This window comes from Urocitellus parryii, chromosome 5 (assembly GCF_045843805.1).
Source record: "Urocitellus parryii isolate mUroPar1 chromosome 5, mUroPar1.hap1, whole genome shotgun sequence".
In the NCBI taxonomy this organism is placed as follows: Eukaryota; Metazoa; Chordata; class Mammalia; order Rodentia; family Sciuridae; genus Urocitellus; species Urocitellus parryii.
In genome coordinates, this window is record NC_135535.1 from 66,135,474 (window position 1) to 66,151,703 (window position 16,230).

General features: G+C 37.6%; 1 protein-coding gene across 1 annotated transcript in view; it reads left to right on the forward strand.

Annotated features, from left to right (window-relative positions):
• Window positions 1-14,828, forward strand: part of Racgap1 (Rac GTPase activating protein 1) — a 30,778-nt gene extending 15,950 nt beyond the window's left edge. The window contains exons 5-18 of the mRNA XM_026407060.2: window positions 253-389; window positions 1,339-1,408; window positions 3,888-3,941; window positions 4,605-4,685; window positions 5,060-5,177; window positions 6,222-6,352; window positions 7,192-7,356; window positions 8,860-8,955; window positions 9,043-9,241; window positions 10,510-10,615; window positions 10,787-10,919; window positions 11,066-11,201; window positions 13,416-13,524; window positions 13,866-14,828. Of these exons, the coding sequence (XP_026262845.1) occupies window positions 253-389; window positions 1,339-1,408; window positions 3,888-3,941; window positions 4,605-4,685; window positions 5,060-5,177; window positions 6,222-6,352; window positions 7,192-7,356; window positions 8,860-8,955; window positions 9,043-9,241; window positions 10,510-10,615; window positions 10,787-10,919; window positions 11,066-11,201; window positions 13,416-13,524; window positions 13,866-13,941 (1,611 nt within the window). The 3' untranslated portion in view covers window positions 13,942-14,828. The remainder of the gene's footprint in view (window positions 1-252; window positions 390-1,338; window positions 1,409-3,887; window positions 3,942-4,604; window positions 4,686-5,059; window positions 5,178-6,221; window positions 6,353-7,191; window positions 7,357-8,859; window positions 8,956-9,042; window positions 9,242-10,509; window positions 10,616-10,786; window positions 10,920-11,065; window positions 11,202-13,415; window positions 13,525-13,865) is intronic.
• The last annotated feature ends 1,402 nt before the right edge of the window (window positions 14,829-16,230 follow it).

A 16,230-nucleotide genomic window follows, 5' to 3' on the forward strand; every position in this document is an offset into this window, starting at 1 on the left:
ATTAGCAGTTTGATCTAAAAGTATTGTAGCAGAAACCCCACTATTCTAGATGGAGTTCATTTTAACAATCAGAAATCAGAGCCACAATCTAGGCTTGATGTGAATTAATATGCTATTGGTGTAGCCACCTTCCTGAAGGCCCATTTGCATAATGCTGTATTTTAATGTCTTCTGGTCTGCTTGTTCCATAAATTTGAGGTGATGCTTTCTTCCCTGGCTAGTTATGATATTTTACCCTGCTTTGGTTTATAGGAACGACAGATTCAGCTGATTCGAGAGATGCTCATGTGTGACACATCTGGAAGCATTCAACTAAGTGAGGAGCAAAAATCAGCTTTGGCTTTTCTCAATAGAGGCCAACCATCCAGTGGCAATGCTGGGAACAAAAGGTGGGAAAACTGCATCTGTTGTTATCTGATCACAAGCAACCCAACTGTCAGAAGTTCCTGTTATCTGAACTCTTAAATATACTGCTTCTGAAATGTGTGCTGAAGAAAGCAGAAAAAGATTGGGGGAAGGGTGGTAGGTAATAAAGGCACAGGGATCTCTCGCTCTCTTTCTTTTCTTTTTTTAAAATCATCTCTCCTTAGGATGTTGTCTCACTAGGGGTAAAATTATGATGTCAGGGCTAAATTGCACATCAATAACTAATCCTACACATTGCTAAGAAACCTAAAGGTGAAAGTGGCATTTCAGCAATTCTTTTAGTGTTTACTCTCCAGAGATCTCTTATAGCTTTTCTGGTTTAGAAAGGCTGCTGTGAGCCTAAGACTAGACAGTAATTTTGTTTCACAGTATCACTATTTAAAATAGTCTTAGCCAAATTTCAAATTGAATACCCCAATACAATAAGTAGGGAAAGGTCAGCATTCTTAGAACTGTTTGTTTTGTTGCTTGGATGTTTTATGGGGAATCTTTATAACTAAGAAGATAAATGGACTTCATTTCTTAAAAGCCAATGCTTGATAATACTGTCTTGTAGAAAGCAGCCATAATTGGGATCAAATGAAACTTCAACTCTTTGCCTTGTGAATTTTTAGTAACCTGTAGTATAGAGTCAGTAGGGAATAGCACCAAAAGCCCTGGCTATAACTTTCACCTGCTGCTATGAGCCCTCCTGAAAAAGCAACTATGCTACACCTGTATTTTGCACACATTCCCATAAAAACATAAAAAAGCAACCATTGCAGCCAGGGTTTGAACTCATAGTTGTTTCCTTAGCGAAAATATGCAACGAACTTGCTCCTGTTACTGACCAGAGGGACTTGTTCTGAATATTGGTGGGTTTTACTTTCCATAGTCTTGTGTGTCTAACAGTTTATTGTTTTGTTCATCTAGGCTGTCAACCATTGATGAATCTGGTTCAATTTTATCAGATATCAGCTTTGATAAGACTGATGAATCACTGGTAATAAACATTTGATCTCAGATAATATTTACTTTTCTTAATCCTGCTCCCTGAGGAGCATCTCTCCTATTCTCTTCTGGACACCCTTTATTACTGCTTTATTAATTGATATGTTATGGATTCAGAGACAGCAACTTATAAGTTGTGAGAGATTATCTTAAAAGTATATATTTATTTAGTTTCTAGAAGTGAAAATGTAGAATTCAAGATTTGGCCTGAGTTCAAGTTTATTTAAAGCATCTCTGAGCTACATGTACTAATTGATATCTGTACTTATTAAAGCCCCAGGTAACAATAAGAACTTTGCAAGACTGTATTTAGGCAGAGTTTATTTGCTGCTCTTGGAGTTAATACATTTGTGCCTTCTTTCTTTTTAAAAATTTTTTAGTTATAGATGGACACAATACCTTTATTTTATTTATTTATTTTTATAAAATACTGACGATCAAACCCAGTGCTTGCTAGGCAAATACTCTACTACTGAGCCCCAGCCTCAGCCCCTTTCTCTTTTTTGTGATATGGATTGAATCCAGAGGTGCTGTACTACTGAGCTATGTCCCTAGCGTTTTTTATTTTTTTATTTTCAGACAGCGTCTCCCTCAGTTGTCTGTGCTGGCCACTTAGAATCTTTCTCCTTCAGCCTCTTCTAGTCACTGAGATTGTAGGCATGTGCCACCGCACCTGGCTGACCTGTGCCTTATTTCTGAATTAGTTTTCTAGAGGAAAGGTAACTATACTTTGCAATTAAAAGGAAACCAAGGGTAGTGACACACATCTGCAGTCTCAACTACTGGGAGGCTGCAGCAGGAGGATCATAAGTTTGAAGTCAACCTCACCAATTTAGCGAGAACTTGCCTTAAAATAAAATAAAAAGGACTGGGTTGTCACCCAGTGGTAGGAGGCCTCTAGGTTGAATCCCTAGTACTGCCCTTGCTCCCCCCTCCACCAAAAAAAAAGAAGAAAGCCAAAGTGCTAGGACTTCAGCCAGAAAAATGTGATGAGAATTTCTAGACAGTGTATAGTGCTTTGCTAAATGAATAACATGTTTAAACTCTTTGTAACCTGCTTTTATGAGCCAGCATCCTTCTTTTACTTTTTGATGATGTTTTTGTGTAAAAGGTCATCTCCTGATAGATATGCTGGTCTTTTTTTATTTAGGAGACTGGTAGTTCATTGATTGTATCTTTTTTTTAGATTTCTTTTTTAGTTGTAGATGGGCACAATATCTTTATTTTGTTTATTTATTTATTTTTCTGTGCTGAGGATCAAACCCAGTGCCTCACACATGCTAGGCAATCGCTCTACCACTGAACCACAACCCCAGCTCTGATTAGTGTATCTTTTTTGTTACTGGCAGCAACTTAGCAAACAAAAGAATAAATCAGAGGAACTTATTGGTGGTTGATTTTTCTGCCATAGCAAAACAAGTGACAACTACTTGTAACATGCCTAGGAGTTTTCTGGCCAAACTCAGTGTTAGACAAGGTGTGAAATATGGCCATTTTGTGGATATAAATACTAGGCAACCCCTTTTTGAAGCAAAGAATAATATAGAGTAGGTCTTGGCTATATAATAAAAACAACAGCTTATTAGCTGATTTTTGAGCTAGATCTGTTATGATATTTCTTATAACTGAAACTGAATCAAATAACCAGAAGCTAAATTACTTGAGTATAAATTGAGGAATTTGAATTTATTTAGCCTAGGTGCTATTTGCTATATGTGACAGGGACAATCAGAAATAAGGAAATCACAGATAAAAAACTTTAGCATATGGTTGGAATAAGTGACTTGAAACTAGACCATAGTAAAAAATTCTTCAGGGTAAAGAAGAATTTTTTTTTTTTTCCCGTACTGGGGATCTTAGAGGAATAATTGAGAGACATAAAACTAAACTCGAATTTAAAAAGTATATATTTATTTTTTAGTTGTAGTTGGACACAATACCTTTATTTTATTTATTTTTATGTGGTGCTGAGGATCAAACTCAGGGCCCTGCACGTGCTAGGCGAGCACTCTACTGCTAAGCCACAACCCCAGCCCGCTAAACTCAAATTTTTTAAGTAGCAATAGAACATCTGATTAGACACTAGCAGTCCCTTAAGGGAAAGAATCATATCTAACATGATCAATATAGTGCCTAGCATTCTGTAAGTTCTAAAACTAATTACAAAAATAATCAGTAATAACGGACAAGGCACTGGAAAGAATTACTATAGCAGTAGATTCTTTAACCTTTTCATGCCTCTGTGATATTGATTCCTGATTCTATTATAACAGCTTCAGTTTTTGAAAGAAAGCATATTAATGTACTAAGTAGCTCTAAAGCTACAACACTGGAGATCTTCCCTTCCCTCTCCAATTATAGGTTAGGCATTCTGACTCAAGAAGCCTTGAAAGTTCCCTGTAAATTTATTTGCATGGCTTTAGGAGAGTCCTAACCAAAGAAATAAATTAATGCAGTATAATTGTCAACAGGATTGGGATTCTTCTTTGGTGAAGAATTTCAAATTGAAGAAGAGAGAAAAGAGGGTAGGTATTTCTTTTTCTTTATTTCTTTTTTTTGGTAACAAAAGTAACAACTCAAGTGTGTTTCTCTAGAAATTTTGCTATGGTACCACATTCCTGATACTTGTTCTAGTCATTGTTAGACACATATTACTGAAGGATTTATGCTGTAGGGCTGGTATTAATAGTCTTTGAGGAAGTGACTCGGGACAGAATTCTGTCCTATTTCACTTGTCTGGGCTGCATCTCATACAGTAGAAATGGAAATACTTAAGTTTGTTTTGAGTTGTCATTTGAATTTTTATGTGAGACTTTGTGCTCTAATATAAGCTTCAGATGAAATGTGTGTATAATAGGATATAGAGATCTATCTGTGTCTGCTTGTTTAGGGTACCTAATGTGTTTCTATAGACTTCATGTACTTAGATAGGATTACAGCTCTATTTTTTTCTGGCACTGTCATCTAAATTTCTCCAAAGCTTGTTTCTTTTTCTAGGGCACTGAGGGCATTTTTGTGTTTGTACGACTTATTCTTCATTTAGAAATGGGCAATGAGAGAGAGCACATTGTCATTTACTGTAGCCCTGGGCCTTAGGACTTACATCCATTTGTCTGATGGAATAATTTTATCTTCTGTGCTTCAGATATACTTGGCCCTAAGGTTTTTGGTCTTTATCCCCTCTCTAGCGCTCCAATAGCCGACAGTTTGTTGATGGACCCCCTGGTCCTATAAAGAAAACTCGTTCCATTGGCTCCACAGTAGACCAGGTAAGAAGAGTAAGGCCAAGAGAACTGTGGTCTTGATCATACCACAGATTAGTACTCCTGAGCATTAAAAACACTGTATTCAACATTGCAGTGTTATTTTGAGATGTATTTGATAAGAGCTTTCCTATGTGATAAGATCCTTATCCTCCAGATTACTCTTATTAAGTAAACAGTTGTCAGCTGTAGGTTTGCTCCTTTGTTGCTTATGTGTATGTGTACACACACATACATATATTCCTGTGATTGCACACACATATATATATTCCTGTGACTGAAATTTATATTTTGAAGTATGAAATTTTAGCTTTGGTATAGTGGAAGAGAAAGTTAGAATCTTTATGTTCCTCCTTCTCTTATTATAACTTTTGTTGCAGGGAAATGAATCCATAGTTGCAAAGACTACAGTAACTGTTCCCAATGATGGTGGGCCCATTGAAGCTGTGTCCACTATTGAAACTGTGCCATATTTGACAAGGAGCCGAAGGAAAACAGGTCTGTTAGTTGTGAATAAATTGCCTGTTAAAACCACTGGTAACTGCCAGGCATGGTTGTGCACACCTATAATCCCAGCAACTTAAAAAAAATTTAAAGAAATGGCTGGTGATGTGGTTAAGTGGTAGAGCACTGCTGGGTTCAAATCGTATTACCTCATCCCTACCCCAAATCTCTAAAACGGCTAGTAAAGATTTGAGAAAATTGGTTTCATTTTTCTTTTTTTAATTAGTTCATTTTAGTTATGCATAATATTAGGATTCTTTTTTGGTGGGTGGGGGTTGGGTACCAGGGATTGTACTCGGGATACTGAACCATTGAGCCATATCCCCAGCCCTATTTTGTATTTTATTTAGAGACAGGGTCTCATTGAGTTGCTTAGTGCCTTGCATTTGCTGAGGCTGGCTTTGAACTCACGATCCTCCTGTCTCAGCCTCCCGAGCTGCTGGGATTACAGATGTGCGTCACTGCACCGGGCCTAGGAGTCTTTATTTTTTATTTTTTTAGTTGTAGATGGACACAATACCTTTATTTTATTTATTTTTATTTTTAGATGGTGCTGGGGATCGAACCCAGTGCCTCACCCATGCTAGGCAAGTGATCTACCACTAAGCCACAACCCCGGACCCTTAGGATTTGTTCTGACATAATTATATAAGCATAGAATATAATTTGCTCTAATTCAGTCCCAGCACGTCCCCTATCCCTTCCTTTCTCCTTCCTTCTGTTCCCTTACCTCTACTCCTCTGATCATGAGAGAGTTGTTTGCTTAGAAGCCCTGGAGATAGGGGTTGGTTGTAGTGGGTAGTTTCTTTTTGATGTCTACTGAGAACCAGAGATGTGTTTGTGTCATGCTTTACCTTCAGGTTGCTATCCTCATCTGTGCCATTGTATGTAACTTAGTTTTTCTTGAAACTTTTTCTTTGGCAGAGCTGTTGGAATTCACTTTTGGTTATGCTTACAGATTACTGTTTATCAGTTAAATTAAAAGTGGGGCTAAAATTCAAATTTTTAAGACAAAGTGTAAATTTGCTTGTTTTCTAGGTACTTTACAACCTTGGAACAGTGACTCCACCCTGAGCAGTAGACCTCTGGAGCCAAGAACGGAGAATGAGAGTTCAGGCACACCACAGAGTAATGGAGGGATGCGCCTGCATGACTTTGTCTCTAAGACGGTAGATCTGTGATTGCTTCATTTTCTTTCAGGACTCTTAATATTTTAATTGAAAAGTAATATGTACTGGAATAAATATAAACACTTTAGTGTTATAAAGTTAAATTTCAGATTCCTTTCCTCTTTCCAATCTCAATCTCCAGGGGTAACTCCTGATTATGGAGGCTTGTATTAAAGAAAACAACTTTTTAGAAATAATTGTACTTTCAGTAATACATGCTTAAATTTTGTACTTGAATGTGGCATCTTTTTCTGTTCGAGGGATTGAACCCAGGAATGCTTTACTACTGAGCTGTATCCCCAGTTCTTTTTATTTTTTTGAGACAGATTCTCACTAAATTGCTTAGAGCTTAAAGTGCTGAGGCTGGCCTTGCGATCTCCTGTCTTAGCCTCCTGAGTCTGAGGTTATAGTCATATGCCATATTTGAAAACATAGCAGGTTTTCAAAATGTTTTAACTTTATACCATTTGGTTTCCTCATAAAAATCCAAGCAAACCAACCAAGCCTTACAGGAGTTAATTGACTTGTTTGAGCCATATGATAGTGGCAGATTTAGCATTCAGGTTTTCTGACAAGTTGTCAAGAGACAAGTTCTTTCCACTACTAAACACTGCTGTCTTCCAGGTGGATAGCTTCAGGCAAGTTACTTAACCTCCTTTTGTTTCTGTTTCCTTATCTTAAAATGAAGAAAACAAACCTGCTTTATTGGATTTTTTGGAAAATTACATAAAAAGCGTGTATAAGGACCTTAGAAGTATGTTTGGCACATACTAAATGTTCAATAGATATTGGTGACAATGAAGATAAATTTTTTTTTTTTTGTTCTGTTTTATCCTTAGGTTATTAAACCTGAATCCTGTGTTCCGTGTGGGAAACGGATAAAATTTGGCAAGCTGTCTCTGAAGTGTCGAGATTGTCGTGTGGTTTCTCATCCAGAATGTCGGGACCGCTGTCCCCTTCCTTGCATTCCTACTCTGATAGGAACACCTGTCAAGATTGGAGAGGTATGACTCAAGTGGCTTTTTTAGCCTTTCAAAGGCTTAATTTTGGTTTTTGTTCTAAAATTATGGATGCTGAATACATTTTCCTCCATGAACAATGAATAGAAATTGTAAAATGTTAACTTGTAGCAAAGTTCTATTGGGTTTGCCTGTTCAATAACCTTTTTAAAACAAACTCCTCTTCCCTCCTCTCTTTACTCCTATTTCCTTACTCCCTCTCCTTTTTTCTTCCTCCTCTTCCTTACTTTATACTCTCTTTCCATCCTATCCTATTTTGGAAAATTTCAGACATAAACGAAAGTATACAGGTCAATGCTTGGTTCAGTGGCACATGCCTGTTATCCCAGTGACTCAGGATGCTGAGGCAGGAGGATCACAAGTTCAAGGCCAGCTTCAGCAACTTAGGCCCTAAGCAACTTAACAAGAACCTGTTTCAAAATTAAAAAATAAATAAATAAATAAAAAGGATGGGGATATAGCTCAGTGGTAAGTTTCCCCTGGATTCAGTCCCTGGTACCCCCCACCCCCCAAAAAAATATGCAGATTAATGTGACTACTGACTATCAGTTTTCTTTTATGATTACTAACTCAAGTCCATTTAATTTTTTTAAAGTTTTTGGGTGCTGGGGATTGAACTCAGAGGTGCTTAACCATTGAGCTACATCCCCAGACCTTTTTTCTATTTTATTTAGAGACAGGATCTTGCTGAGTTGCTTAAAATCTCTGCTAAGTTGCTGAGGCTTTGAACTTGCAGTCTTCCTGCCTCAGCCTCCTGAGCCACTGAATTATAGGCGTGTGCCACTGTACCGGCTACACATGTCCATTCTTGATTTACTAATTCTCTTATCACCTCCTCCCCACCATTACCAGTAAATTGTTTAGAAATTGATTATATAACAATATTAGTAAGAATTAAAGCAAAATAACAACACTGACACCCACCTCCCAGAAAATCAAATGTTATTGTTCTCTTAATCTTAATAGTTCTTATGAGTGCTTATGGGTTTTTTATGGTATTTCTGTAATCATGGAGTTCTCCCCTATACAGTGAGTTTATATCATGATGAGTTATGAATTGTGCTAAATAATTTTTTTGCTAAGAATGATTAAAATGTAAAAAGATTTTCTTTTTCAAAATAATAAAGACCATACCTATAATCTCGTTATTGCTTGCTTTCTGCTGCCCTTGAGAAGAGATGGAGGCAGTCATAGCTGGTGGTCTTATTATTTGTTCATGCAAGAGTATGGTATATATGATCATAAATCAGTCTTAGTTTGGAGGTAGAAAAAATAATTGAGAGTCTGTTTTAATATGTTTTTTGAGAAAAGGAATTTAAAAGCTGACATGTATCCCAGATTTAGCATTAGTCTAGAAGTGATTTTTTTAATTTGTTCTAGTTAGTTATGCATTCTATATGACAGTAGAATAGAAATGGTTCTTAAATGCATAGTTCTCCTCTGTTGGTCTAAATGGTGTAAATAATAATTGGAAACTCTGTTTTTTAGGGAATGCTGGCTGATTTTGTGTCCCAAACTTCTCCAATGATTCCCTCTATTGTTGTCCACTGTGTAAATGAAATTGAGCAGAGAGGGCTAACTGAGGTAAGAGTGAACCCTAGAACAGGGTGAATTTATTGTTTGTGTTAATAATTAGGAGATTCTTACCTAAAATTTTCATCTTGATAATAGACTGGCTTGTATAGGATCTCAGGCTGTGATCGGACAGTAAAAGAGCTGAAAGAGAAATTCCTCAGAGTGAAAACCGTACCCCTTCTCAGCAAAGTGGATGATATCCATGCCATCTGTAGCCTTCTAAAAGACTTCCTTCGAAACCTCAAAGAACCCCTTCTAACCTTTAGGCTAAACAAAGCCTTTATGGAAGCAGCAGGTATGGGCATACATATATTAACATCTGAATGTGAGTTTCACCAGAACTGGGCTTTTTTACTGTTTTATCCTTGACCTAGTACAGGGCCTGAAACATAGTAGATACTCATGATAGTTTGAATAACCATGTACGTATTCCCTACGATTGTCCCCTCTTCCTTTCTGTATAGGGTATTAATAGGTTTTGTTGTTGTTATTTGTTTGTTTTTGCCTTTGTCATTGCTCTTATTTTTTGTTCAAGTGTCAGGTTGTCCTTTAGAAACTGGAACCATCTTGATTCATTTTCCTGATACCAAGAGTGGTATTAGAGGTGCTACTATCCCTTTTGTCATACTCTTCCCCTGGAATATGATAAGAACCTGCTAATTGATTGTCCTGTTTCTACTCTTGCCTGGTACTGTCTGATCTTTACACATGAGCTAGAGTATAGAGTAGTCCTTTTAAAATTTAAGTTAGATGATATCCCTCTGTCCTCATTTTCCTCCATTGGCTTCCCATTACTTTAGAATGAAGTCGATAATCTTTAACATAGCCCAAAAGGCCCTCCTTAACTAGAAGCATTTGGCTTCTAGTTATGTCTCCAACACCATTTTGGATGGTTGAATTTTTACACATCTTAGAATGTACTAAGCTTGCTCCCCACCTCAAGTCCATCACATTTGTTGTTTCAGCCTTGACTACTTTCTAGATAAGTATGTGGTTTGCCCCTTTATTTCATCTGAAGTCTCTCTTCAGATGTATTATGCTTAGAAACATCTTTCCTGACCACTAGTCTCAAGTAACAGCTCCCATTACTTTCTAACTTCTTGCCTGCCATCTTTACTACATGTATCACAACTTGAAATGTAGTTGTTATTTGAGTAACTCTTCCATTAGAATGTGTCTTCCATGAGTAAGGACTTTCTTTGCTTTATCCTTAATACTTAGAAGATAACCTGGTACATACGTAGTAGGCCCTTAAATATGTCTTATGAATTCATGAGTACCTTCTTGGTAATTGTCACTATGGTTTTAGGTCTGTCTTCCTAGCATGGCTTGTCAACTACTTTCCCTAACTGCAAGGGTGATTTTTAAAATGCTCTGACTTCTAATATTGAGCTGTTGGCCAGTGTCCTGCTTTTTAATGAAAGAAGAGTCTGATGCAGTCATGAACCTAATCAGAAGTTTCAGAAGCTTACTGTATAGATGAGACTTTGTGGTCGATAACCTGGAGGCCCGCTGTCAAGGGAAAGAAGTCCAGGCCTCTAGGTGCTTTCTTTTCATTTATAGAAATCACAGATGAAGATAACAGCATAGCTGCCATGTACCAGGCTGTTGGTGAACTACCCCAGGCCAACAGGGATACATTAGCCTTCCTCATGATTCACTTGCAGAGGTTAGTACAGCAGAAACTTGTTCTGGGAATTAGGGAATTTTCCAAGGAGAATATAATGTGGATTGGGTGTTAGGGAGTGTGAGAGGTGAATTGTTTTCTTGTAGAATTTATATTTTGGTCTGCATTTAAGTGGATGAGCAAGTTACCTAACCTAATACTCATTTTGATTAGAGTGGCTCAGAGTCCAAACACTAAAATGGATGTTACCAATCTGGCTAAAGTCTTTGGTCCTACAATTGTTGCCCATGCTGTGCCCAATCCAGACCCAGTGACAATGTTACAGGACATCAAACGTCAACCCAAGGTAGGCACGGGTGTATGTATGGATTTGTGTTTATGTGTGTATGTTCATATAAAATGTATGAACTTATGTAGTACGATACATGAGAGGATAATGACAAGTAAGCTTTAAGCTTTCGGAAGTTTGAAAACATATTTGGTAACTTCTAGGTGGTAGAACGCCTGCTTTCACTGCCCCTGGAATACTGGAGTCAGTTCATGATGGTGGAGCAAGAGAACATTGATCCCCTGCATGTTATTGAAAACTCAAATGCCTTTTCAACACCACAGACACCAGATATTAAAGGTCAGGCCTAAATTGTGTTTCTTCAACAACTTGCTTCTCTTTAGTTTTGGTCATGTGCTCTCTTCTCTGTCTTTACTATAACTGAAATTCCTATTCAATAAAAATTAAATGTATATTGAAAATTCTAACATTAAAGGAAAACTGGTACCATTTTTTTTTTTTACTTTTCCATGTACTCCCCCCCATATATATGTATGTGTATATATATATATATGTGTATGTGTGTGTGTGTGTGTGTGTGTGTTTGTTTGCTGTAACCGAGGATTGAACCCAGGGGTGCTTAACCCCTGAGCTACATCTCCAACCCTTTTTTAATATTTTATCTAGAGACAGAGTACCCTGAGTTAATACCTTGCTACATTGCTGAGGCTGGCTTTGAACTTGCGATCCTCCTGCCTCAGCCTTCCAAGCCAGTGGGATTATAGGCGTGCACCACTGTGCCTGGCTTGAATATATATGTATATATATATTATATATAAAAAATATATATATAATATATATATATAATTTTTTTAAAATTTTTTAGTTGTAGTTGGACACAACACCTTTATTTCACTTGTTTATTTTTGTATGTGGTGCTGAGGATCCGAACCCAAGGTCTCGAATGTGCGAGGCGAGCACTCTACCGCTAAGCCACAACCCCAGCCCTTGAATATATATATATATGATATATATATATATAGGATATATATTTTTTTAAATTAATTAATTTATTTTATATTTTTTCAGTTTTCGATGGACACAACATCTTTATTTTATTTTTATGTGGTGCTGAGGATCGAACCCAGCACCCCGAGCATCCCAGGCGAGTGCGTTACCGCTTGAGCCACATCCCCAGCCCTTGAATATATATTTTTAATGTAGATATAATAATAGCTTAGAGACAATTTGTTCCTATTTCACATAGCATATTGTGATAATTTTGTGAGCATATTGTGAGTTGTGTACTTTTATTTTATTTATATATCGTTTTTTTGGTACTAAAGATTTAACCCAGCAGTGGTTTACCACTCAGCCATATTCCCAGCCCTTTTTAATTTTTTAAAAAAGAGTCTCACTAGGGGCTGGGGTTGTGGCTCAGAGGTAGAGCGCTTGCCTAGCATGTGTGAGGCACGGGTTTGATCCTCGGCAACACATTAAAAAATACACACACACACACACACACATAGTGTCTACCTATAACTGAAAAATAAATGTTTTTTTAAAAAAAGAGTCTCACTAAGCTGCTGAGGCCAGCAACTCACACGTTGTGGTAGATAGTGACATTATTTTTCATGGTTACAAATAATGCTGCAGCCAACATATACATATACCCTAATGATAAATTCCTATAAGTGGGGGTTACTGAATTAAAAGGTTTGATAACATTTTTTATGTTTTTTGATATGTTTTACCAACTTGATTTCTTTCTTTTTTGGTAACGGGGATTGAACCCAGGGGTGCTTAACCACCAAGCCACATCCTCAGCCTTTTTTTATGTTTTACTAGAGACAGGGTCTCACTGAGTTGCTCAGGGCCTCGCTAAGTTACTGAGGCTGGCTTTGAACTTGTGATCCTCCTGCCTTAGTCTCCTGAATTGCTGGGTTAATAGGCATGTGCCATCATGTGTATCTCCCAACTTCATTTCTTTCTTTCTTTTTTAGTTGTAGATGGACACAATACCTTTTTATTTATTTTTATTTGGTGCAGAGGGTCGAACCCAATGCCTCACACATGCCAGGCAAGTCAAGTGCTTTACATAGAGCTACAACCCCAGCCCCCGCAACTTGATTTTTTAAGGCTTTTATCAGTTTATGTTGCTATCAACAGTTTTATATGAATAGGGTGATTTCATTCCAACCCCACTGGCATTGGATATGTTTTTTTTTTTTCATTATTACTTTTTTCATTATTGCAAGTTTCTTTTTAAGAAAGCATATTATTTCTTCTAGTATAAGTAAAAACCAAATATCCAGATGTTTGTGTGAAGTTTGGAGTTTGAGAATGTTCCAACTCAGGCAGTGAATGCCAGCTATTTATTGAATAGTTGCCTTCATAGTTCAAAAGATACACCTACGTGTTACAAAAATTATGACAAAAATAATGTGGTACTTTGCTTTGTGCCTAACCTTAGCTCTTAAATGCTTCAGAAGGCAGTCAGCTTAAAACTGGTCATCTTTAAGGGTGCTTTCTTTTTTCCTCTTTTAAAAATATGTCTGAATTCTTCTTTTGAAGTGAGCTTACTGGGGCCCGTGACTACTCCTGAGCACCAGCTTCTCAAGACTCCGTCATCCAGCTCCCTATCCCAAAGAGTCCGCTCTACCCTCACCAAGAACACTCCCAGGTATTCAGAATTAGATGACTCCTTCTTTAGACTTCTCTTCTGGTATATCAAATATATTGAAAGAAAAATCAAATCAGATCTTAAGCTAGCAACTAGATTTTAAAAGTAAAATTAGAGCTATAGGACTACCTTCTTAAGAAAGGGTCTAAAGATTATTAATTATTTCCCCTCTCATTTCAGGTGACTAAGAGTACCTAACAAAATAGTTGTCTAGGGTTTCCTATTTTTAGTTGATTATATAATATTATGGTTGATTGTTCATTGTTTTATATAGAATGCTTTTTTCTTTCTTTCACTCTCTCTCTCTTTTTTTTTTTTTTAATATGTGTGTGTATGTGTAGATTTGGGAGCAAAAGCAAGTCTGCCACCAACCTAGGACGACAAGGCAACTTTTTTGCTTCTCCAATGCTCAAGTGAAGTCACGTCTGCCTGTTACTTCCCAGCATTTACCAACTGCAGGAAAGGGCACACCTGTACTCTCTGCTCTGCAGCCTTCTGTACTACTTTTAGCATTCTCCAGGCTTTTAATCAAGTTTAATTGTGCATGAGGGTTTTATTAAAACTATATATATATATATCTCCCTCTTCTCCTCCTCCAGTAACATTTTATCAGCACTTTGTGCTGTCGTTGTTGGGAACTTTCAGATGGGAGATTCCTATAGGGGTTGAAGGAGAAATATGGAATTGTGGTTCTTTTGGGGTCAGGAGGCATCCCTTTGGCTTGAAGCCAAATGCTGCTCCTGGAATGACTTTTCTCTAGTGTTATTTAACTCATCTCCATGAGACAATGACAGAAACCCTGCCTCTTTGGTACGGGTAGGAAGTGAGGGGACAGGGTAAAGAAAAGATTAGTCAGAGAATTTAGGATGGTTCCTTCTCAGAACCTGCAATTTCCCTTTTCCCATTATGAATTAAACTATAGCATGGAACCTTCATAAATAGGATAGGTTGAGGACAGAACTAGTCATGGGAGTATGCATAGCTTTAATTTGGATTGATTAGTTCTTAAGGTCTTGAGAAGTGACACAACCTTGTGAATGTGATACTTCTGATGGGCGACTTGCTGGGCTTTGGGTTTTATTGGGGTCATAGGCAGTTTGTTGTTTTAAAGTTTAATTCATTCTGATGCCTCACCCTCCCACTTTTTGTCCAGTAGATTCCTATTTCTAAAGGTTAGTATGCTGTTTGTCATCCCAGCTAACAAATAAGATGAGGCTGTAGGGAAGACTGTCAATATTTCATGTGGCAAGAAAAACCACAGTCATTTTTGTCTTTGCACTTTGGATGCTAAAATTTTTCCATCTATAGAATGTTTTTGACTCATATTACCCCTTGTCTGTAAGACATATTTGGAAAAAAGTAAATAGCTTTTTCAAAAGAAACTTGAGGTTGGTTTTCTTGTCCCAGATGTTAACCTTCAATGCCTTTTCAATATTATCTTTCCTCAAGGTGTGTTGAACCTGTTGTTCTGTCCATTTGCCACTCTCTGGACCCACCCTACCTGACCACCTCCAGAAGTTTGTTTATTTCTCATTCAGTCTTTCTTTGTCCAATTCAAAGTTCTATATTTGTCCTATGACTTTTATCCTTACATTTGAAGAAAGTACTTTAAACAAAAACCAAACTTTAAAACCTGTCTCTGGGGACTAGAATGGTGCAAATTAAAAAAAAAAAAAAAATTGCTACTGGCTGGCTGGCTGGCTGCCTGGCTGCCTGGCTGCCTGGCTGCCTGGAACATCCTTCACTGCTGGAAATGACTCTGGAGTGAGCTGGGATGATTAACTGAGGGCACCTGCACTTGGAACTCTGAAGCTGGTGAACAGAATGTATCTGAGATTGAACGTAAACAGTTGCAGGCTTAATATGTAACCGTGGAGAGAGGAGGCAACCTACTGGCTTTTTTCCCAGGAGGGGGCAGCTCTCACAGCAGGGCCCATCTGCCTCAGCAAATTGACAGAGGATGGGTCCCATCTCCCCATACTCCCCTTCACACACATGCCTGCTAGGTTTTTTTTTTTTTTTTTTTTTTTTACTTTTTCTAGATGCTACCTCTTTTCTTATGTCTTTGCAAGCATCAAGTTGGCCTGGCTCCATATTTGCTGTTCTGCAGTATCTCCCCAAGGTGCATTTGAAGTCACTAATGTAGAGGAAGTAAATGGATTGTGTAACATTAGTGAAGGCAAGACTACCCTATGCAGGAGTTGATGGCCCATTAACGAAAAAGGAAATGGTCCTATGTGTCAAACATTGGCAGCTCAGTTTTTGGCCTAGGCCAAGAGACCTTAACCATGAATATAATTCTGGTATTAGCAAAGGGAAATATATATATAAAATCTCCACTTTCAACTTTAATAGGACTTCATGTGGAACAACTTGACTTTTGAGGGTTTTCTCAAGGTGAGATCTGTAGAAAGGAGTCCAAGTGTTTGGGGTGGCTGTCGCCCCATCTCTTGGTCTTAGTGCTTTCTGATGCTGCTTCTTACTCTTATTATTTCACTTTCTAAGAATGGGAATCTTTTTAAATAACAGCATTTACCTCCATCCTTCTCAATTTGTAAGACTCCAAAGTTTGATGTTTATTTAACCGGGCAAGCATTACATACATGGTTTGATTCAGCAGCAACAATTTGCATTTATTACTGGGTATTTAATGATTTTTCTTTCCTTAAGAAAGTGAATTTGTTACTTGTAGAGACAGAAGGCAAG